At 47.5% G+C, this 21,899-nt stretch overlaps 1 protein-coding gene across 1 annotated transcript in view; it reads left to right on the top strand.

Moving 5' to 3' along the window:
* The window catches only part of DOCK5 (dedicator of cytokinesis 5), a 92,597-nt gene that overhangs the window by 15,705 nt on the left and 54,993 nt on the right, over positions 1 to 21,899 (top strand). The window contains 15 exon segments of the mRNA XM_074559148.1: positions 776 to 859; positions 7,564 to 7,604; positions 8,447 to 8,502; positions 9,286 to 9,382; positions 12,837 to 12,985; positions 13,689 to 13,824; positions 13,975 to 14,132; positions 14,774 to 14,855; positions 15,920 to 16,049; positions 17,242 to 17,314; positions 18,734 to 18,876; positions 19,479 to 19,604; positions 20,118 to 20,242; positions 20,331 to 20,429; positions 21,210 to 21,282. Of these exon segments, the coding sequence (XP_074415249.1) occupies positions 776 to 859; positions 7,564 to 7,604; positions 8,447 to 8,502; positions 9,286 to 9,382; positions 12,837 to 12,985; positions 13,689 to 13,824; positions 13,975 to 14,132; positions 14,774 to 14,855; positions 15,920 to 16,049; positions 17,242 to 17,314; positions 18,734 to 18,876; positions 19,479 to 19,604; positions 20,118 to 20,242; positions 20,331 to 20,429; positions 21,210 to 21,282 (1,572 nt within the window).

The following is a 21,899-nucleotide window of genomic DNA, read 5'->3' as shown; positions in this document are numbered from 1 at the left end:
CTATTCTTAAATCAGTATTTTAAATAAATCAGGGGGTCTGGGTTTGATCTGCTCTGACTTTGCTGACAATTCCTTGAACCACAGCAAAACAGTTCATTGATTTTATGTCTTTTTACTTGGTTTGAAAGGAAATTCCATTTAAACTTTCTCACCTGGCCCCAGAGGGCTCTGCTTTGCCCAGTGAATCTGCAGCAAGTCCCAGGGAAAAGGCACTCCAGCACTTAATCCTCTTCCCCTGGAAATCCCATCAGCATCCAGCTTAACTTTGTCTTTGGGAGGGATTAAATTCACACAGAATCCCAAGTTTTGGTGCTAAAATTGGTTCTTGGCTGGGGAGAGCCTTTGGCAGCAAACAAGTGTGATTTGGTTTGGGAAGGAGTGGTTTGGGGTGGGATGGGGTGGGTTTTATTTCAGCATCCCATTTCTGGTGTGTTCTGATGCTGGAGACAGACTGGAAAATGGTGATGACAGAAGTGATGTGCCTGAGGTGCTGGCGGCTCTGTGGGCAGGTTTTTGGCCAGGTGGGAATGCTCAGCTCCCCAGAAGGTGTCCCAGGCCTGTCTGGAAGGTAAAACCCCCTTTGTTGTCTGTTAGTGATGCTTGTCCATGATAAACTCAGGGGATTGACACATGATGCCCTTTCCCAGTGTATTCCATACCCAGGGTGACTCCATCCCTTTGTTCCTTTCCAAACCCTGCCCTGCCTTTGCAGAGCCCATTCCCAGAGCTGATTCCCTCATGGTTCTGATTTGTCTCTTTTCTCCCCATTTTTCAGCCATCTACAACTATGAGGCCGTGCAGGACGTGGAGCTGTCCCTGCAGGTGGGGGACACCGTTCACATCCTGGAGATGTACGAAGGTAGGTGCAGCTCACGGGGGCTTTGAGAGGAAAATAGGAGCAAATCAAGATCATTTTTCAAATTTTACATCTGTGTTTTCAACTCCTGTTACACCCCAAAGCACAGATTTGGTGTGTAGTGGCTGCTGTTGCCTCTTAATTTTTAAAATAGTGTTAAAATGCAGAAATGCAGAGGGTTTCTCGTCTCTGGGCTGTTCCAGGCAGAGTTTAGCAAGGTCAGGTTTTACCCCAGTGTCTCAAGGCAGCACTAAAAGGAAAAGAAACATTTAATTCTGGCTGTTCACTGCTGGTTTCACCTCTCTGCTTTGGCTCCTCTTTGGGCCAGGCCAGGCAGCTGTGCTCATGGACCTGCTGGAAAATAAGAATAATAATTAAAGAAACCCCTGGCTTTTAACCTGAGTGAGTTCTTGATCTGAGCGGATGACAGAAAAGGAGAGGGAAGGGCTGATTAGTTCATAGTTCATGTTGTTTGGAGTTGTAATATCACAAACTGGCATTAAATGTTCTAAAAATGCTCCAGTTGTGGAGCTTCCATGCCCTTTTTGGGCTGTTTCTCCTCATCCTTCACTGGGACTTTTTTCATACCTTAATGTAAACCACAGAGTAAACAAAATTCTAAATTTAAAGATTAAAATGACTCTTGAGTGTTTCAACTCTCGCTGTCAAATTTGACTCTTTGACAAAGGTTTCAATATTGAGACTGGAACAGAGCCATTCAATCATTTTAAGGAATCCTCTGGTCGCTGCTTCCCTCTCCAAAACTCAAAGGTAAAATATAAATCCAATTATTTTCAAGCAGCATTGATTTGAATGAAGATTCTGTGCTCAGGATCAGCACTGAGAACAGGGAGCTGCTCCTTTTTAATTTGTTCTTGGCCCTTTGCTCCCTTTCCACGCTCAGGCCTGGGAGCAGCTCCCAGTCCTGGCAGGTTCTGCCGTGGTTTTACCCTCTGTGGGTGATCGTGGTGGGGGAGAGGGGAAAAAGGGAAATGCCCAGTGGAAATCACTGATTTATGAGATGGTTCTGCAAAAAGACACAGGGAAGGGGGAGGAGAACTCCCTCGGGAAGAGGAGGCATCTTGGACTTGCCAAAATTTGGGGGAATTTACTTCTTTCTCCCTATTTTTAATTTTTTAATCATTGTTTAACCCCTATTTCTTGTAATCAGTTCAACAGAGACAGGAACAGGGAATGAGTACATAAATGGCACCTTTTTTTTGGCCTGAAATCTCCCAGTTTGGAGCTTTGTCAGGAGAAAATTGCCTGTGAATAGTTTGGGAGAGACGTGAATGTTTTCATGTGTGGAGGGGAAAGTGATGGTTCCCAGATGCTGAGCCATCAGTGGGGAGCAGGAATCTGTGCCTGAGGCACCTCAGGGCACCAAAAATTCCCTTTTTCCAGCAAGAGCAGCCAGAAATCCAGGCCAGACAGTTGGGAGTGTACAGGAGGAGATGCAGAGATGGGGACTCTGCTCTAATTTCCCATAAATTCACCTCCAACCCTCCCCATTCTGATATTCTGCCTGCCTGGAAGGAGCTTCTTGTTCTTCCCCAATCTCTTTTTTTGGGCTATCAGCTCTCAGCTGTGTTCCCAGCTCTCTGGGGGTCTGGTTTGGAGGATAAATGTTCTCACAAGAGGCTTTTTCTGCTCCTTTTCATGCTAATGCTGCCTGCTCACCACTGGAGCTGATAAAAACTGGTTTTGTTCCTGTAATCACTGCTCTTATCTGGACACACAAGCCTCGAGTGAGGAAAAGTTTCCATGGAACCAGGGCGGGGGCTCTGAGGGAGGAAAGGCTGGAGATGCCCTGTGGAGGCATTTTTGGGGCTGGGAGATTCCCCATGAAGTCATTTTTTAAGGGGTTGGAACATGCCCTGTGGTGGAACTTCTTGGAGCTGGAGATGCCCTGTGAGATAATGAAATATGGGAAATATGGGAAATAATTTTTGGGGGTTGGAGCAAACCCTGTGAAATCATCTTTGGGGGTTGAGATAATAATAATTCTTTGGGGTAGGAGGAGGAAGCCCCATGAAGGCATTTTTGGGGCTGGGAAATTCCAGTTATTTTTTGGGATGGAAGATGCCCTGTGAAGGCATTTTTGGGGCTGGGAAATCCCCCAGGTAGTTATTTTTGGGATGGAAGATGCCCTGTGAAGGCATTTTTGGGGTTGGGACATGCCCTGTGGTGTAACTTTTTGAGGGCTGGAGATGCTCTGTGAAATAATGAAATATGGGAAATATGGGAAATAATTTTGGGGGTTGGAGCAAACCCTGTGAAATCACTTTTGGGGGTTGGAAGATACCCTGTAAAATAATTCTTTGGGGTGGGAGGAGGAAGTCCTGTGAAGGCACTTTGGGGCTGGGAGATTCCCCAAGAAGTCATTTTTTGGAGGGTTGGGACATGCCCTGTGGTGGAACTTCTTGGAGCTGGAGATGCCCTGTGAGATAATAAAATATGGGAAATATGGGAAATAATTTTTGGGGGGTTGGAGCAAACCCTGTGAAATCATCTTTGGGGGTTGAGATAATAATAATTCTTTGGGGTGGGAGGAGGAAGCCCCATGAAGGCATTTTTGGGGCTGGGAAATTCCCCAGGTAGTTATTTTTTGGGATGGAAGATGCCCTGTGAAGGCATTTTTGGGGTTGGGACATGCCCTGTGGTGTAACTTTTTGAGGGCTGGAGATGCCCTGTGAAATAATGAAATATGGGAAATACATGAAATAATTTTTTGGGGGTTGGAGCAAACTCTGTGAAATCATCTTTGGGAGTTGGGAGATACCCTATAAAAAAATTCTTTAGGGTGGGAGGAGGAAGCCCTGTGGAGTCATTTTGGGGGCTGGGAGATTCCCCATGAAGTTATTTTTTAAGGGGTTGGAACATGCCCTTAAAAATAGTGTGATTTTTTGGGGCTGGAGATGCCCTGTGAAACAATTTTTGGGGATTGGAGCAAAACCTGTGAAATCATTTTTGGGGGTTGAGAGACGCTCTATAAAATAATTCTTTGGGGCTTGGAGGAGGAAGCCCTGTGAAGGCATTTTTTGGGAACCCAAACCCTCTGGGCAGTCCCTGCAGTCAGGTGCCAGGAAACTTCCTGAAATTGCAAAATCCCTGCTTGATCGTGCTGCAGCTGCAAGGGCTGGAATCACAAAATATCCTGAGTGTGAGGGACCCGCAGGAATCATCCAGTCCAACCCCTGGCCCTGCACAGACACCCCAAAATCCCAGCCAGACTGGGGCTGAGGCTCTGAACATGCTTTGCCTCTTGTTTTCCAAGCCCCAGGTTCCAAGTTAGGCTGATGCTGTGGGGGTGGGTGGTGAGGGCACCTGGGAAGATTTGGGGGAGATAAGACTGGGGGTGATAAAACAGGGGGGATCACACAGGGGTGATAACAGAAGGGATCACACAGGGAGTGATAACACAGGGGATGATAAAACAGAGGGGATCACACAGGGGGTGATAACACAATGGGGATAAAACAAGGGGGATCACACAGGGGGTGATAACACAAAGGGGATCACACAGGGGATGATAAAACAGTGGGGATCACATGGGGTGATAACACAGGGGAGATAAAACAGTGGGGATCACACAGGGGGTGATAGCACAAGGGGGTAAAACAGGGGGGATCACACAGGGGGTGATAATACAGGAGTGCTCACATTGCGGGGATAATACAGAGGGTGATAAAACAGTGGGGATCAGCCAGGGGGATCAAGAAGGAGTGATAACATGGGGTGATGAAACAGTGGGGATCACACAGGGGTGATAACACAGGAGGGATCACATACAGGGGATCATACTGGGAGTGATAACACAATGGGGATAAAACAGGGGGTGATAATACAGGGGGTGATAACACAGTGGGGATCACACAGGGGGTGATAACACAGGGGGTGATAACACAGGGGGTGATAAAACAGGGGGTGATAAAACAGTGGGGATCACATGGGGTGATAACACAGTGGGGATAAAACGGGGGGATCACACAGGGGGTGATAACACAGGGATGGATCACATACTGGGAGTGATAACACAGAAAGGATCACACAAAGGGGATCACACAGGGAGTGATAACACAGAAAGGATCACACAGAAGGGATCACACAAGGAGTGATAAAACAGGGGGATCACACATGGGTGATGATAACACAGTGGGGATCACACACAGCAGGGATAACAAGGCAGGGAGTAACAGAAGGGGATGACCCAGGGAAATGGATTCATTCCTCTGCCCTGCAGCGCCCCTGTGCCAGGGATTGGTCAGGGGGTGGCATCCCTGGAAATTCAGCTTCAGCTTGGACAAAGGATGTAGGGAAGGAGGTCAGAGGGAAGCCACAGGCTGAGCAGTGTGGCTGAAGGTTCCAGATATTTCCAGTACAAGCTGTCCATGGAGTCATTGAATGCTTTGGGTTGGAAGGGACATTAAAATCATTCTGTCCCAGCCCCTGCCATGGGCAGGAACATCTCCCACTATCCCAGATTGCTCCATCCTGGCCTTGGGCCCTTCCAGGGATGCAAACACTTGCAGAGGTGTTTCTGTGTGCCAGTGACAATCTGGGTAGGACACCTGAGAGCTCTCAGATCTCTTTTCTTGGATCCCTTTTACGCACACAGACCCAAACCCACTGCACATCCCAGGGCTGTTCAGGTCCCACACTGCAGAGCGAGGTTTTGTTGTCCCCTCATGTCTCTGCCTGCAGAAGGGCAGGAGCTCTGGACAAGATTTCTCCCTCCCCTGGCAAGAAGACACTCAGTGCATGTTCCTCCTGCCTGCCAAGGGTTCAGCACAGTGCACGTGCTGCAGAATGCAGGAGAAGCAGGGACTGGAAAAGGAACCTCGCTGCCTCCAGGACTGTGGAGGCTGCTGCAGTGCAGGGAGCCTGGCCTTGAGCAGGGAGGACACTTTGCTGTTGAGGGGAACCTCTCCCAGTCTGCAGGATTTATCATGATTGTTGTTAGCTGTGGGATTTCAGGGGAGCTGTGGGTGGAAGGAATGTGTGCTCACATACCGTGACCCCTGGCAGGTTCTGTTCTGCTGAAAAGAAGTTTACCTTGAATTTGTTCCTGCTTTCAGTCAGCCCTGGGGAGGGTGAAGCAATGCCCTGAGTGCTGTGGGACAGGACAGGCCCCCAGGAGGAGGAACAGGGACCTTGTGGTCCCACATGTGACCTGGCCTTGCATCACTGGGGAGAGCTCAATCATCGCTTGAGTGTTGGCCTTAGATTTTTCTTTTCCATACTGCATAAAATCCACTTAGTGAAGGGTAAAGTTGACGACTTGATCAACTAAAAAAAAAACCAACAAAACAACAACCCCAAACTTTTACTAATTTCTTTGCAAGTCTGCTGTTTTTTCGTTTTCACTCAGATTTCACTCTGAGTGTTGGAGCAGCTGAAATTCTCCGTGTCATCATCAACTGCAAAACCTTTCTCCATTTTTAGCCCATCTCTGCTTGGGGAAAACACTCAAACACTTAAACAGTCTCATTCCTCTGAAGATTTAAGCAGATTTTGGGTTTCTTTTCAAGAAATCATGTAATTAACTGACCACTGCCCAAAGATTGATGTTCCTGTTAGTGATGGATAAAGTTACTGAAGGTGGGAGCAGAATTCCGACACAAGTTGCATGAGGTGCTTGCAGAAACAGCTTTGCACAATCAGGCCCAACGTGCTTTTATGCAATGATTGCAAAATATTTTACAGGAATGGGGGGAAGGCCAGGGGGCCCTTTGAAACAGGAGGAAGTTGTGCTGTCAAAGGGCTGAACGTGTTAAATGGGATTGAAATCCCTCCTGGTAAATTCCACGAGCTCTGTCTCCCACCCTGAGTAATTTGTGCTTTCCCCTTCAATTAATGACAACTTAGATAAAAATAGAACCTAAATCTTCTCATCCCTAATCCAGGACCTCATCCATGGCTCCATGAGCAATGGATAATCTTGTTTTCCTCCCGTGGAAAGAAATGGAATTTCTTCTTTCCTCCTAACTTATTACTGGAATATTGGAAGTTTTGAGGTGGAGGTACCTCCTGATTGCTGGAGAAAGGGCACAAAGCTGCATTCCAGAAAATAAATAAATAGAAATACAACCACATGCATATTAAAATACTCCAAAAACCTGAATTAAATCATTCTAGGCTCTAATTTATCGTTGAGGAGTGTCAGATCCATGGTTCTTTATGGAACCTTCTTTGATAAATATAGGAATATTGGAGGGACCAACAATAAAACCACCAAAAACAAATCCACACAAAAAAAATTTAAACCCAGAGAAACCAGTCTCCCCTCCTCTCTTCTTTGCCTGATTATTCCCTTAAACCCCTTTGCCTTCTTGATGCTGCCACTCAGCTGGACATAATCTCCTTGGATGGGCTTTAATGTCCCTCCCAACCCAAGCCATTCCATGGAAATCCTGGGTAAAACCCAGGTGCCAAAGAGAGGAGAAATGTTCTCTCAGAGACATTTGCTCCTGAGGCCTGGGCAGCACAATTGTTGCATCTGCCTTAGAATTTTTAGATCTTATCAAGGTAGGATTGATAAACAGGATTTGTGTCAGGGCAGGGAGCTCAGCTCCTACGAACTGAGCTGTCTTCCCAGGAATGGATCCCAAATTGGTGTTGTAGAAAGGTGGTGAGAATCACAATTTGTATTTAATTGCTGTCAACAGGAACTAATGAAATACAAATATCTGTGTTTGCTTTGCCAGGCTGGTACCGAGGATACACGCTCCGCAATAAATCCAAGAAGGTACGACCTCACTATTGGGTGGCTCCCATTTTAATTTCACACCTTGCCAGACCCCATCTGGTGCTGAAAACTCCCGTATTTCTTGTCTTAACCTCAGGCAGGACTCCTGGCCATGGTGTCCTGTCCTCAGTGACAGAAATCAATGACCTTGAGCTGCAAGTTCAGAGCCGTGTGTTGGGAATTCCTCCATTGGAAGCATGAGGAATCAGTTGGAACTTCCAAAATTACCTGTTCCCATCTCCATCCAGGAGATTATTGCTTTATCATGATGCTCTGGGACCTGTGCACGTCTAGCATTAGTTCTGTTTAATGGGAACATCAGAGTTTTGAGTGGAAAATATTCCAGAAATTACACATTCCTGGCTCTCAGCCAAGCTGCTGGAGCTTGGGCTGGAAGCTGCCTGGAAATCCAGGTTCCCCCAGGAATGCTGGCATCTCTCCTGTGGTAACATCCCCCACAGCTTCTGCTTTTAGGAAGAAAGAGGGGAGAAAAGGGAACAGAAAAGGATTCCAGCATTTCCAGAAGGTTTCTCTGTAACAACAAAAATTTGGGTGCTTTTCTAGGGAGCACAGGTAGCCTGACTCCAGGAATATTTCATGTCAGTGACTAGTAATTTTCAGGAATTTCTAGCATTTTCTGCAGGAAGGTGAGGGTCATTGGTGTAAAACAAGGAATCAGCTTCTCTGAGTTGCCTGTGTGGAACCTGCTGCTCCTCCCTGTCCTTTTTCCTGGCATACTGGGACATTTCTTGCTCCTTTCCCCTGTTTTTTGTTAAATATCTTTCTGTCACATCCTATGCCACAGTAGGATTGATTTATTTAATTTCTCTCTTTATTTTTAGGGCATTTTCCCAGAAACTTACATCCATTTGAAAGAGGCCATTGTGAAGGACCGGGGGTAGGTTGGCACTTCTTTGGCAGCAAAACCTAGGGAATTTCATTCCCTTTAAACCCCAGAAGAACCAATTTATACAGCTGTGGCTGTCACAAAACCAGGGTGTATCTACTGAGCTGGACTAGCAATGCATAATTCCATTTTTCAGAGCACTGACAAAGCAGAGCAGTGGGGAGTAGGGGCAGCAGGAGATGATTTGCAGGGTTAAGGAAGCTCTGCTGGACAAGTCAGTAGTGGGGAGGGTCAGTGCAGCTCCATCCAGCTCCCCTGGGGACTCCTGGAAGCCACAGCAGCCTCCTGCTGGCAGCCAGGGCCCAGCAGGAGCGTGGATTCCTTCCTGTCTTGGAAAACACTGGAGGAAATGACTCCTCCTTGGGTTCCTTGAGCTGTATCTGTGCTCGTAAAGTGAGAGCAAAACAGCGGCTGCAAAGGAAGGAACTTTATAAAACACTTCTTTTTCAACTCTTATTTTCAAGTAACTGTTACCATTGCATGTGGGGATTCTTCCAAGTTTAATTTCTGTCTATTTATCCTGGGTTTGGAACAAATCCACAGGGAATAAGAGGAGTGAAAGAAGCTTGAAGCATTTTGCATTAAAAATGGATGATGAATGTGGATGTGTGTGTGTTGAGAACAGCTTAAGGGTCTTGACATCATGTGTGAGTGAACTGTGTGAACATCAACTCCTCTGGAATTTCCATTTTTACATTTATCAAAAAAGGGTGTTTTCCATTAAGTTCAAGCCCTGAGTGTGAAAGCTCTCTCTGATGTCTCCCTTCTCCCCAGGCAGCACGAGACGGTGATTCCCAGCGAGCTGCCCCTCGGCCAGGAGCTGACGGCCACGCTGCGGGAGTGGGCAGTGATCTGGCACAGGCTGTACGTGGTGAGTGCCAGGGCTGGGGCTGTGAGGGGGGCTCAGCCTGGGAATGGTGGCTGTGAGGGGAGCTCACCTGGGCTGGGGCTGTGAGGGGAGATCAGCCTGTGAGGGGAGCTCAGCTTCTGAGGGGAGCTCAGCCTGGGGCTGGGGCTGTTAAGGGAGCTCGGACTGTGAGGGGAGCTCAGCCTGGCAATGGTGGCTGTGAGGGGTGTGGGCAGTGATCTGGCACAGGCTGTACATGGTGAGTGCCAGGGCTGGGGCTGTGAGGGGAGCTCAGCCTGTGAGAGGGGCTCAGCTTGGGAATGGTGGCTCTGAGGGGAGCTCAGCCTGGGAATGGTGGCTGTGAGGGGAGCTCAGCCTGGGAATGGTGGCTGTGAGAGGAGCTCAGTCTGGGAATGGTGGCTGTGAGAGGAGCTCAGTCTGGGAATGGTGGCTGTGAGGGGAGCTCAGCCTGGGAATGGTGGCTGTGAGGGGAGCTCAGCGTGGGAATGGTGGCTGTGAGGGGAGCTCAGCCTGGGAATGGTGGCTGTGAGAGGAGCTCAGCCTGGGAATGGTGGCTGTGAGGGGAGCTCAGCCTGGGGCTTGGGCTGTGAGGGGAGCTCAGCCTGGGAATGGTGGCTGTGAGGGGAGCTCAGCCTGGGAATGGTGGCTGTGAGAGGAGCTCAGCCTGGGCTCTGCAGGGAGCTCTGTGCCTCTGCCTGGGGCAGGACTGAGTGATGGAATGGGGCCTGGGGGGCTCAGAGTGTTCAGCTGTGGGATGTGACAGAGGCAGGATGACACTGTGGGTGTCCCTGCCCTGGGGCAGCAGGGCCTGGCACAGGTCACACTGTCACCGTATCAGGGCTGCCTGGAGGGCCCAGCTCACCTGGGAGATCCAGGCCCTGCTCTGCCTGTCCTTGCCAGCCCTGCACGAGGGCAGGGAAGCCCAGCTGGGCACAGGGCTGGAGTGTGACTCAGCTGTGGGCAGGGTGGGCTCTGCTGGACTGGGAGGGCTGTAGGAACCCCATGGACTGGCTGATCCCCACCCAGAGCTCCCCTGGGAAACAGGGACAGGGGAAGGGGCAGAACCAGGCATGTGCCATGGGGGCAGATGTGACTTGTCACAAAGTACATCATGGAATGTTCTGGGCTGGAAGGGATCACTGATCCAGCTCCTGGTCCTGCACAGACACCCCAAAATCCCACCCTGGGCATCCCTAGAGTGCTGTCCAAGCTCTCCTGGAGCTGTGGCAGCCTCGGGGCTGTGCCCATTCCCTGGGGAGCCTGGGCAGTGCCAGCACCTCTGGGGGAAGAGCCTTTCCCAAAATCCAGCCTGACCCTCCCTGGCACATTCCCAGCCATCCCTGGCCCTGGCCCTGCCCCACAGAAGGAATTCCTTGGCTGCCCCAAGGCCTCCCATGGCTGGGGCTCTCAGCAGGGTGGGGAAGGAGCTCTCCTGTCCCAAATCCCTGAGCACAGAGTCCCCTCAGCAGTGTCACAAGCTGCCACTGCAGGGATCTGAGGACTGTCCTGCAGCAGGTGCTTCTTGCTCAAAGAAATGAGTCCACAGGGAGCTGCTTTATTTTAAAGACACATTAAAGAGCCAAATTTGATTTTTCTCTGAGCAGTAACGAGTTCAGCCTGCACAAAATGTGCTCCAATACTTTAATTAAGAGGAGGGAGTGAGTTGAAATGAGCTCTAATCACTCAGTGCAAGTTTTCCTACTGGAAATTTCACCAGGCCACAAATAAGTTGTGTTTGTGTGCCACAAAACCACAAGAATTTATTCCACCCTCTCAATTTAATGAGAAGCTCTACGTGATGGTATTACTGTGTGAAAAGAGAGTTTTGTTCCCGGCATTTTTTATTTCTGAATAACTTTCAGGTCCCAGCCTCAGAATCTGTTTTTTTAACAAGCAGAAATCTTTCATGTTCCTGTGCTTAACCACTATAAGTCTTAAAATAGGTTTGGAAAATGTTGTGGTTTAAAATGGATTTGAGTTTATTTTATTTTCCCTGCAGTATGTATTAAAAGATTTTTTTAAAAAGCTAAAGGAGGAAGGAGGCATTTGAGGAGAAAAAGGAAACATGAGGGGATTTTTTATTTTGGCAGCATTTAATTTCACTTCTTTAATTTCTGGGGGTTTCATTGCAGCAGTGGCTTTATCTCCACTGCAGAATAAATACAAAAATGGGGAGAGTTTTTAATTGGTCTGGTTAGTAGGAATTAGCTGTGGAGATAACTCAGGTCAAATTGAGGTCTGCTCTGAAAATTCACACGAATTGCCTTTCTTTGCAAGCTTTTTTATGTAAGAACGTGGGGTGGGGGTTATTTATGAAATATATCTCAAATATCCTTTCTATGGAGCTAAAAACTCAAGCAGCCCCATCAGCACCTTGGTGTTCACTCAAATCCACTGAGGCTGACCCAAATCACAGGCAGGATTGTTTTCATACCTTTAAATTTGAGGGAAATATGAGTAATTTATGTCATCCCTGTTCATTGCAGAGATGAGAATGGGGAGATAATTGCAATTAGGTTCTGTTTGTGCTGGGTGGGAGCAGGGGGGGGTTTGTGGCTCACCATGAACAGCTCCAGCCCGCAGGGAGCACCAGAAGCACCCCTGGCTGTGGGGGAGATGTGGCCCAAAGCCAGCTCCTGCCCTTTGGGCTCTCAAACCCCAGGGAAGGCTCTTGATGCAAAACCAGGCACTGAGTTAGGCTTGAATTTCTCCTTTGGAGCTGAATAACCTCATCACTGTGCCAGTGACTCAAATCTGTGGCAAAAGAGTCAGACTCCTGTCAGGAACTGCCCCACTGAGGTGACAGAGAGGGAAGCCTGGGCTCCCTTTTTAATGGGTTAAATGTTTTCCCTGACACTTTAAAAACTTATTTACTTATCTAAGCACACACTGCCACAAACAGGGTGGGTTACCACAAATCCATGTTTAATTACAGCCTTGGAGCTTGGAGGTGCAGGAACAAGGTGTGGGGATGGGACTGATTTTGTGAGGGTGGAACCAGTGAAGGGCATGGGAAGTATTTTCATTGATTAGAGATGGGAACAGGAATGCAGGAGGGGACTCTTCACCAGGCAGGTTTTGTTCAGTGTCCTTGCTCAGTTGTGCTCCTTTAATAGAATCTCTCTGTCCCTTTTATAAAAAACCTCCATCAGAGCAGTCTGGAAGTGCTGGAAATCACTTGCTATTTTTAGTGGGTGAGGTTTTTCTAAAATAATGTCCCAGGGAAAGGTGAAGCCCTTAAAGACACTTAAAAGATCTTAAAGGCACTTAAACCTTGGCAGTGCCAAATGCTGCAGAATTTACTGTGTGGCTCTGATCTTGTGGTGTCACAAAGTGCCAGGTATTTTTAGTTCAATAAAACTTGTGTGGCTCTGCAGCTGCACACATTGCAGAAGGGTTGCTGAGCTAAGGTTCCCAGGTGTTCTTTGATTAAAATTGCCCTTTTTTTTTGCCTCAGAACAACAAAACCACACAGTTCAGGCATGTCCAGCAGCTCACCTACAGCCTGATAGAGTGGAGATCCCAAATCCTCTCCGGGACCCTGCCCAAGGATGAACTGGCTGAGCTCAAGAAAAAAGTCACTGCCAAGATTGACTATGGCAACAGGTGAGCTCCAGACTCCACCTGCAGGGCAGAGGGGGCTCCCAAACCCCAGGGAAGGCTCTTCATGCCAAGCCAGGCACTGAATCAGGCTGAAATGAGGTGAAACGGCAGCTTTGAGTCCCTGAGACATCGTGGCCACCTGGCAGGTGGAGATGGAGCATTTGGTTCTTGGTGTGCCACAGGTCTCTGTGCCTTGTCAGGAATTCTCCTCTCTTAATTCTGCTCAAATCCTGGCACAGGGGGGCCTTGCCCTTGGGGCATAGTGTGTGCCTGGGTTTGGATGTGGTGGGAAATGCTCTGCTTTCTCAGCAGCTGAGGGCAGGCCCAGCCCTCAGTGCTTTGCAGTCCCCAGGACTCGTATATCACAGTCAGCTGTCACCCAGGCCCAGTGAGCAAATTAAGAAGTTGTTTATGGCAAAGAGTAACAACCAGCTGCTATCTGGGAGCTCTGTATGTACTCATCCACCTTTGAAACAAAGCCATTTAAGCAGGAATAAGGGAGATGTCACCTTAGGATTGACTTGCCTGACAAATTCCTTCTCTCTTCAATGGGAAAATGGGAGGGAGGAGTTTTTTGAAACAAGAAAACCAGCAGTGAGTGAGGTTATTCCAAGGAGTGGGATGTTGAGCACTGGCAGCCCGGGCAGGGATTTGGTCTTTGCTGCTGCCACATTCTGGCTCTTTTGTGTCTCCTGGGGCTGTCCAGGATCCTGGGTCTGGACCTGGTTGTCCGAGATGACAATGGGAACATCCTGGACCCAGATGAGACCAGCACAATCTCCCTCTTCAAGGCCCATGAAACTGCATCCAAGAGGATTGATGAGAGGATCCAGGAGGAGAAGGTACCTCTGCTGTCCCTGCTTTGCCCTCTGTGCCCACTGAGTTCTTATATTCCTCTTAATGTTGTGCTCCTCTGGCAGCAGAACTAAATTCTCCTGTGTTTGTTTGTAGTGGAAATATAAAATGTAATGGAAATGTGGAATTCTTTGCAGTCCCTGCAGCAGAGTTTGGACCTCCGGGGACAGCCAATATTCAACTCCACACACACTTACAGCCTCTATGTGAACTTCAAGAACTTTGTCTGCAACATTGGGGAAGATGCAGAGCTGCTGATGAGCCTCTATGACCCTGACCTCTCCAAATTCATCAGGTAGGGCTTTTTTTGGAAACTCTTAAGCAATGTAGTCATCAGGGTGATCATTCATAGAAGTCAGTGAGTTAGAAAGGGAGATCCTGCAGATGTTTTCCAGTTCTGCTGGTTGCTGCCCCAGTGGGGGAAAATTAATTCCAATTACTTTGGAATGAGTTTCAGAGAGGTAGGAAGTCCAGACACTGTCCCTCCTAAAGCTGGGTATTTCTTTGATCCCACATTGTCTTTTTATATTCTTAATTTTCTCTGCTGTGGCTGCAAGCCGTGGTTAAGTATTTTATTAATTGTTTCCCAGTAAATCATGGATTTAAATGATGTTTGCTGTCCAGTCAGTGCCAGTTCACATCTGAAGAGTTGGGAGGATGTGAGGAGCTTTATCAGGGAGGCAGTTCTGTGTCAGGAACACTCTGTGTCCATCACTGCAGTTATCAGGTGTGGCCATGCAGTGGGAATTGTCCAGGGAAGCAGCTGCCAGGGCTCACCCCATCCTGCCTCAATCAGTGAGTCACTTCAGAGGCATTTTGGGATAAAAGATTGGTCAAATAGTCCTTAAAGATTAAAATGCTGTTGGGCGTTTGCCAGGAAATGAGGATGTCAGGTGTTGATTTGTTCAAATTTACTTTTTCTCCCTTTCTTTGCAGTGAAAATTACCTGGTTCGTTGGGGCAGCAATGGGATGCCTAAAGAAATTGAGAAACTGAACAACCTCCAAGCAGTGTTTACTGTAAGTTCAGAGAATCCCAGAACAGGCTGGGCTGGGAGGGACCTGAATCCCATCCAGTGCCACCCCTGCCCTGGCAGGGACAGCTCCCACTGTCCCAGGCTGCTCCCACCTGGCCTTGGGCACTGCCAGCGATCCAGGGGCAGCCACAGCTCCCTGGGAATTCCATCCCAGCCCCTCCCCACCCTCACAGGGAAGGACTTCTCCCCATTATCCCATCTGTCCCTCTGGGGAGAAGCCATTCCCTGTGTCCTGGCACTGTCAGTGTGTCCATCCTGTCCATCCCCATTATGGTCTCCCTCCAGATCCAGAAGGCCACAATTTTTACCAGTGTAGAACCCAACAAAACCCCTCCTGTGGTATTCACATTCCCTGAACAGAGAGACACAATTCTCTCTGCCAGGATTTTTCCTGGGGAAGGCAGTGAGGAGCTCAGAGAAGAAGAGAAAACAATTCTTACCTCTGCTTGCTGCTCCTGTTTGGCACATGTGGAATGTGTTATGGAGATTGTTTACCCAAAGGGATTTTGTTACTGGACACTGGTGAAGGTTGTTTTGTTTCCTTGGCCAGTTGGGTCAGAGCTGTGTCCTGGCTGTCTTAGACAGTCATGGGTTTTTCTTTAGTATCTCTTTAGGATATAGTATAGTATAGTATAGTATAGTATAGTATAGTATAGTATAGTATAGTATAGTATAGTATAGTATTGCATAGTATTGTATTGTATAGTATTGTATAGTATTGTATTGTGTAGTATAGTATTGTAATATAGTATCTATGCTATATATATACTATCTATCTATATATAGTGCATATATATACATAGATATAGTATATAGTAATTAGGATTATTTCTATTTATTATAGTATTACTATTTATTATAGTATTATATAGTATAGCTTAATAAAGCAATTGTTCAGCCTTCTGAAATCATGGAGCCACAGCACATTATGCCCTGGCTGGGGGATTGCCTGTTTCCCCTCCCTTCTTCCCTCCCTCCCCCTCCCCTCCTTTCTCCTTTCCCCTCAGAAAGGACACTGATGGAGGTTGATGTGAGCTCTCTTTTCAGGACTTGAGCAGCTCAGACCTGATCAGGCCCAGGATCAGCCTGGTGTGCCAGATCGTGCGCGTGGGGCACATGGAGCTGAAGGATGGCAAGAAGCACACCTGCGGGCTGCGCAGGCCCTTCGGCGTGGCAGGTGGGCACTGCCCCCCTGGGGGCACCTGCAGGGCCCAGTGAACCCCTGGGGGCACTGGGACACAGGGCTGGCAACGGGGAGCTGTGTGCTGGAAGTGCCAGCACAGCCTGGGAGCTGCCAGCGCCAGCATTGCTGCTCCAGGGCGGATAAATTGTCCCTCTGAGATCTTCATGAAGGTGGTAGCTGGAGATCAAACACTGTCACTGCTCACTTTTGTCATCTCCCACAAAGATAACAGGGAATAAATGGGTGGTGAAAGTCTAGGGAGCAAGGTTTGGTGCAGTTTAATCCCTTCCCCGAGCCCAATGGTCTTTGCCATGGTTCTCACTTTGTCCCTTTGTCCCATCACACATGGAGCTGAAATTCAGATAAAACCAGACAAAACTTGCATGAGAGCAGCTCCTCCAGCTCCTCGCTTGCTAGTCATATGTTTAAGGTCAATATTTTTTAACACCTTTAAAATAAAAGTGTTTTATGGGGGGTGAAATATTTGTAAGTGGACGTGGCTGCGTGTCCCAAATGGTTTTGGGGTTAAATCACATTATTCCAGATTTTTCTGGTCTTCTTTGGCTGCAGCAGACTTACCAGGGCCTTATCAGAGTGGGATTTGCTCCTCAGGACTCATGGGATAAAGCTGGAGGTTTTAAAGGGGCCTTGGTGAACCAGACTGCCAATTCTTACTTTATTCCTGGGATTTCTTGTGAAGGGGCCTGCTTGAAGTCCTTGGTGGAAATCAATATCCAAAGGAGCAGCATTTGAATACCAGTGGAATTTCTTTGCCTTGAAATGCCCCAGTGCCACCTGGTTTTCTTAGAATATTTTATAAGAGTATTTAACAGGCTGTATTCAACATGTTCACACTCACTGCTATGAGCTGACAGTGCACATCAATGTAAATATGCATTTAAATTTAAAAACTCATTTAAATGTGTTTTTAAAAAGGTTAAAATGAGAGTGATGCCCTTCATTGCTGTCACAGAATCCCAGATTTTTTGAGGGTTGGAAATAACCTTAAATCCCATCCAGTTCCACCCCTGCCGTGGCCAGGACTCCCTCCACTATCCCAGGTCACTCAGAGCCCTTGCTTTGAGTGCCACTGGCCCAAGATAACCCCTTGTTGTTTCCATTCTGAGAGGGCAAAGCTCTCTCTGGGCTCTGGGCAGCTCTGAGTGCTGCTCTGGTGTCGTTGCAGTGATGGACATCACTGACATCATCCACGGCAAGGTGGACGACGAGGAGAAGCAGCATTTTATCCCCTTCCAGCAGTGAGTACTGGGCTGCAGGGCTCACCCACCCCTGGGCAAAGCAGGCATCCTCTGGGCAGGGGCAGATGGAGCCTGGCAGAGCCCCAGGGGCTCTACAAACACATCAGCTGATAGCAGGCAGCTCTTTGCAGGGAGAGGTTCCTGTCACCCTCAGGAGCCTTTGTTCCCCGTGGTTTTCATGGCTCTGTCAGGGACTCAGTTTCTTGGGGATTTCAGCCCTGCAGCTGGAATTTCTGGGTACCTGTGGGGTGAGGAAGAGGAGCACAGAGTGAATTAATGTTGTGGGGCTGGGGAGGTGTGGCTTACAAAATGTTGTGGGGTTGAAAGGCAGGATTTTCAGAGAGGCTGAGCTTTTTGTCACTGCTGTGTGGGACCCTCTGGGCCACTCCCTGCCCACATTTCTTAGTCAGTCATAGGGAAGGGGGTTCTCCCTCTTCTAGGGAAGAAATTCCAGCCCCAATGAGTTCTGCATTTCTGAGAGTTAGACTTGTGTGTTTGTTCTGCCTGCTCTGATTGCTCCCTTTCTTTGGCACATTGGAGTAACAAAAATGGAGCTTGTTTGGGTAGGCCCAGCCTTGTTGTTACAGCCCTAAATAGAGCAAAGCATTGGCTGCAGCCATTTGTTATCACAGGGTATTTTCAGGGGAGATTTGAGTTTGTTTCCCTGCCCTTTCAGGGCCTGGAAGGATGGCTTTCCCTTTGCAGAAAAACGTTAGTCTGCTACTTGATTTTTGGGTTTTTTTGTGAGTTTGATTGCTTATTTTTTATTTGTTTAGGGGTTTTGTTTTGATTTGGGTTTTTTGTTTGCTTTTTGTTAATTGTTTTGTTTCAGGGTTTGTTTTGTTTTGTGTATTTTTACTTGTTTGTTTGATTAGTTTTTTGTTTTGTTGGTTTGGGATTTTTTCCCGTTTTTTTTGTGCTCCAGTGAGGCTGAGTTCAGACTCCCAGCTGGACACCAGGGTGGGCAGCCTGTGGGGACCTCATTTCTCCCTCATTATTGGTGGTGTGGGTACAGGAGTGAAGTCAGGCTCAAGATCCAAACCTCACTAGTCTTGTTTGTGACTAGGAATGGGTTCAACCCATAGGTGTTGTCACAGCAGTCATTAATTTATATTAATTTATATTGGTTTGCCAGTAGTTAATCTGCATAGAGACAGCTCTGAGGCAAACCTGAAGTCAGGGCTTAAATCCTGAGGTCATTGTTACTTACCTTAGGCCTGAGGGATAGACTGTGGTGCATCTCCTAATGTGAAAGTTTAAATGGATTTTATGCAGGTGAAGGAATGAAAATCCCCATGGAATCCTTAAAAAGCCCCACATTTATTTGTAAACCAGCCAGCTGCTGGCCAGCCCTCTTGTATATGTGGTTGGTGTCAGTCTGTCCCAATTCCTGACCCCGTTTTTGTGTCCCCTGCCCAGGATTGCCATGGAAACCTACATCAGGCAGCGGCAGCTGATCATGTCCCCCCTGATCACCTCGCACGTCATCGGCGAGAACGAGCCCCTCACCTCCGTCTTCAACAAAGTCATCGCTGCCAAGGAGGTCAACCACAAGGGCCAAGGTGCAGCCTGGGGAAAGCCAGCCTGGGGGAGGTTCCAGGGAATAAATGGGTGGTGAAAGTCTAGGGAGCAAGGTTTGGTGGAGTTTAATCCCTTCCCCAAGCCCAGTGGTCTTTGCCATAGTTCTCACTTTGTCCCTTTGTCCCGTCACACATGGAGCTGAAATCCAGATAAAACCAGACAAAGCTTGCATGAGAGCAGCTCCTCCAGCTCCTCGCTTGCTGGTCAAACGTTTAAGGTCAATATTTTTTTAACACCTTTAAAATAAAAGTGTTTTATGGGGGGTGAAATATTTGTAAGTGGACGTGGCTGCGTGTCCCAAATGGCTTTGGGTTTAAATCACATTATTCCAGATTTTTCTGGTCTTCTTTGGCTCAAAGATACTCAAGATTCATCTCTGAAAGTTTGGGACTTGCTTCAGAGAATCTTCTTGCCCAGAAAAATCTTACTCAGATTCAGGGACAGGAAGGACTGGGCAAGAGAGAACCAGATGGGGACATGGAATTGTCATGAAATCACAGATTTTTTTGGAAGCACAGGCTTAAATTTCACAGGTTTGTACCTGTTTATTTTCAGTAAACAAGTGTCATCTCCCCTTTCTTAGGTCTCTGGGTCTCCCTGAAGTTGCTCCCTGGGGATCTGGCTCAGGTTCAGAAGGATTTTTCCCACCTTGTAGACAGATCCACTGCAGTGGCTCGAAAAATGGGGTTCCCTGAGATCATCCTTCCTGGTAGGTCCTGTGTGCTTCTGCATTCCATGGAGTGGAAGAACCTGAAATTCTAGAATTTCTGTCACAAAAAGATTTTTAAAAAAAATTATCTGAAAACTTTATATTTTTCTTCAAATTTTCTGGTTATTTTCTTATTTTTTGTCACAAGAAGTTGAAAACATGAGTTGCCTTTCTTATGGCAAAATGGTGATTTATGGAGCTTTTGGAAGAACATGTCTCTTTAGTCAAAATAATTTTGGTTGCATATGGGTTTGACCCACCCATTCAGAGTGGGTTTAACCCTAGAGAGCTCTTTAAATTAAAAAGCAAAACAAAACATAAGTACAGAGGTTTGTAGAAAGTTCATTTTAGAAGATTTTGTGTAATTTGAGACAGAGATGAAAATGGTGTGATGGGAGGTGTTGTTAATTAAAGGCTAAGAGGAAATTAGGTAACATGGTACCCAAGGGTGTTAAATTTCAAGCTGTCCCAGTGGGAATGAGAATCGAGCTCATGAAACTCTGGGAATTGCAGGTGATGTCAGGAATGACATCTACGTCACCCTGATCCAGGGGGAGTTTGACAAAGGCAAGAAGAAAACCCCCAAGAACGTCGAGGTCACCATGTCTGTGCATGATGAGGATGGGAACCTGCAGGAGGTAGGACGGCCTCTGACACCCTCTGAAGATTTGCACCCAAAATCCTCCATATTTACCTTTTTTCCCTCTCCCTGTGTTTTGTCCAAAGAAAGCCATCCACCCTGGGGCTGGCTACGAGGGAGTCTCGGAGTACAAGTCTGTGGTTTATTACCAGGTCAAGCAGCCCTGCTGGTACGAGACTGTCAAGGTATGGTCTGTCATCACTGTGTCACCTGAGTCAGGAGCAGCAGTGAGGCACACACAGACTCTCTCCAGCTGGTTCATCTGAGTTTATTAAAAACCCATTCCTTTATACACCCTTCTGATATAACCTGATTGGTCATTTAATCAACACCCCAACACCATTGGTTAATTAAGGAAACACCCTTAGGTAAACATCTTAGGAGAAAAAACTGTTCAAAACACCAGCTGCAAGATTGGTTTAATTCTTTCTCTGAGCTTCTCACAGCTTTTCCCAGAACAATTCCTGGGAAGGTTTATCTGTTTCTCTCTCTCTGACTAAACTGTCACATCCACAGGTCCCCCTGTTTGTTTAAAGGAGGAGGCAGGGTCTGTAATCCCCTGCAGGGCCCCTTGCAGGAAGGAGAGCAAACACAGCTCAAGAGTCTCTTCAGCAATTTGCCAGTCGTTAATCAGAACCTCAATCAGATGCTGATTTAGAATCAGAGAGATTTCCAGCATACACCATCAAATTCTTTCCAGTCAAGCCTTGCTGTGTATGTTTTCCTTATAAAAAGCCTTTGCTGATTCCAAGGCAGTGGCACACCTCATTGGTCTGCTCAAGGGTCAGGCAGTGTAACTGTCACAGCCCTTCTTCAGAAACATCGACATCTGTGTTCTCCTCTGTGTGCACAGCAGGGCTCATGTGGAGCAGCAGCTGCATCAGCCCTGGGATGTGCTGCAGAGTGGCTGGGGACAGTCTGGGACAGGCAGGGACAATGCTGCTGTTGTGCTGTTCTCCGTGCAGGTGGCCATTGCCATAGAGGAAGTCAGTCGCTGCCACCTGAGGTTCACGTTCCGTCACCGCTCGTCCCAGGAGTGTGAGTGCCAGGAGGGGACCCCTGCAGGACTGCTCTGCTCCTCCCACTCTGATTTCTGCTTATTCAGTGTTACAGACATTATTCTTGCTCAGTTTACTTATTCCCAGTTTGTGGCAAGCAAAAAAACAAAAATATTCAAAATTTTTGCACCCAGAATTTGGCGCTGGTTTTGTCCTGAAACTGAGATTTTGTAAGGAGCAGCAGTTTATCCCCCTGAAAGACAATTGTCAATGTTTGTTATTGCTTTGGCTTCTGAGTGTAGGGTGTTGCTTGTAATTTATTTGCCAAAATTCACTGCAAGGCCTGGTGGGCTTCTAATTATCTTCCTATAGGAGGATTTTCAATTAGGATAATAAAAGGCTAATGAGAGCTTCAGAGCCAGAAGTTCCATCAGATCACTTCAGAGCCCTGAAATGAGATCAATAATGGGAGGCTCAGCCATTGAAGGCCCTCAAAGGCACCTGGTTCTGGGGACAGTGACATCCTTCCATGTCCACAGCTCATAGACCAAAATCCCAACCAAAAATACCTACAGAATTCTATATCAGAGGATCATTGAATTGTTAAGGTTAGAAAAGACCTGGAAGATCAAGGAGTCCAACCATTAATCTGTCCAG

This window comes from Zonotrichia albicollis, chromosome 26, assembly GCF_047830755.1.
Source record: "Zonotrichia albicollis isolate bZonAlb1 chromosome 26, bZonAlb1.hap1, whole genome shotgun sequence".
NCBI classification, from domain to species: domain Eukaryota; kingdom Metazoa; phylum Chordata; class Aves; order Passeriformes; family Passerellidae; genus Zonotrichia; species Zonotrichia albicollis.
The sequence above is the reverse complement of the archived record's forward strand: the minus strand, read 5'-3'. Positions and strand labels throughout refer to the sequence as shown.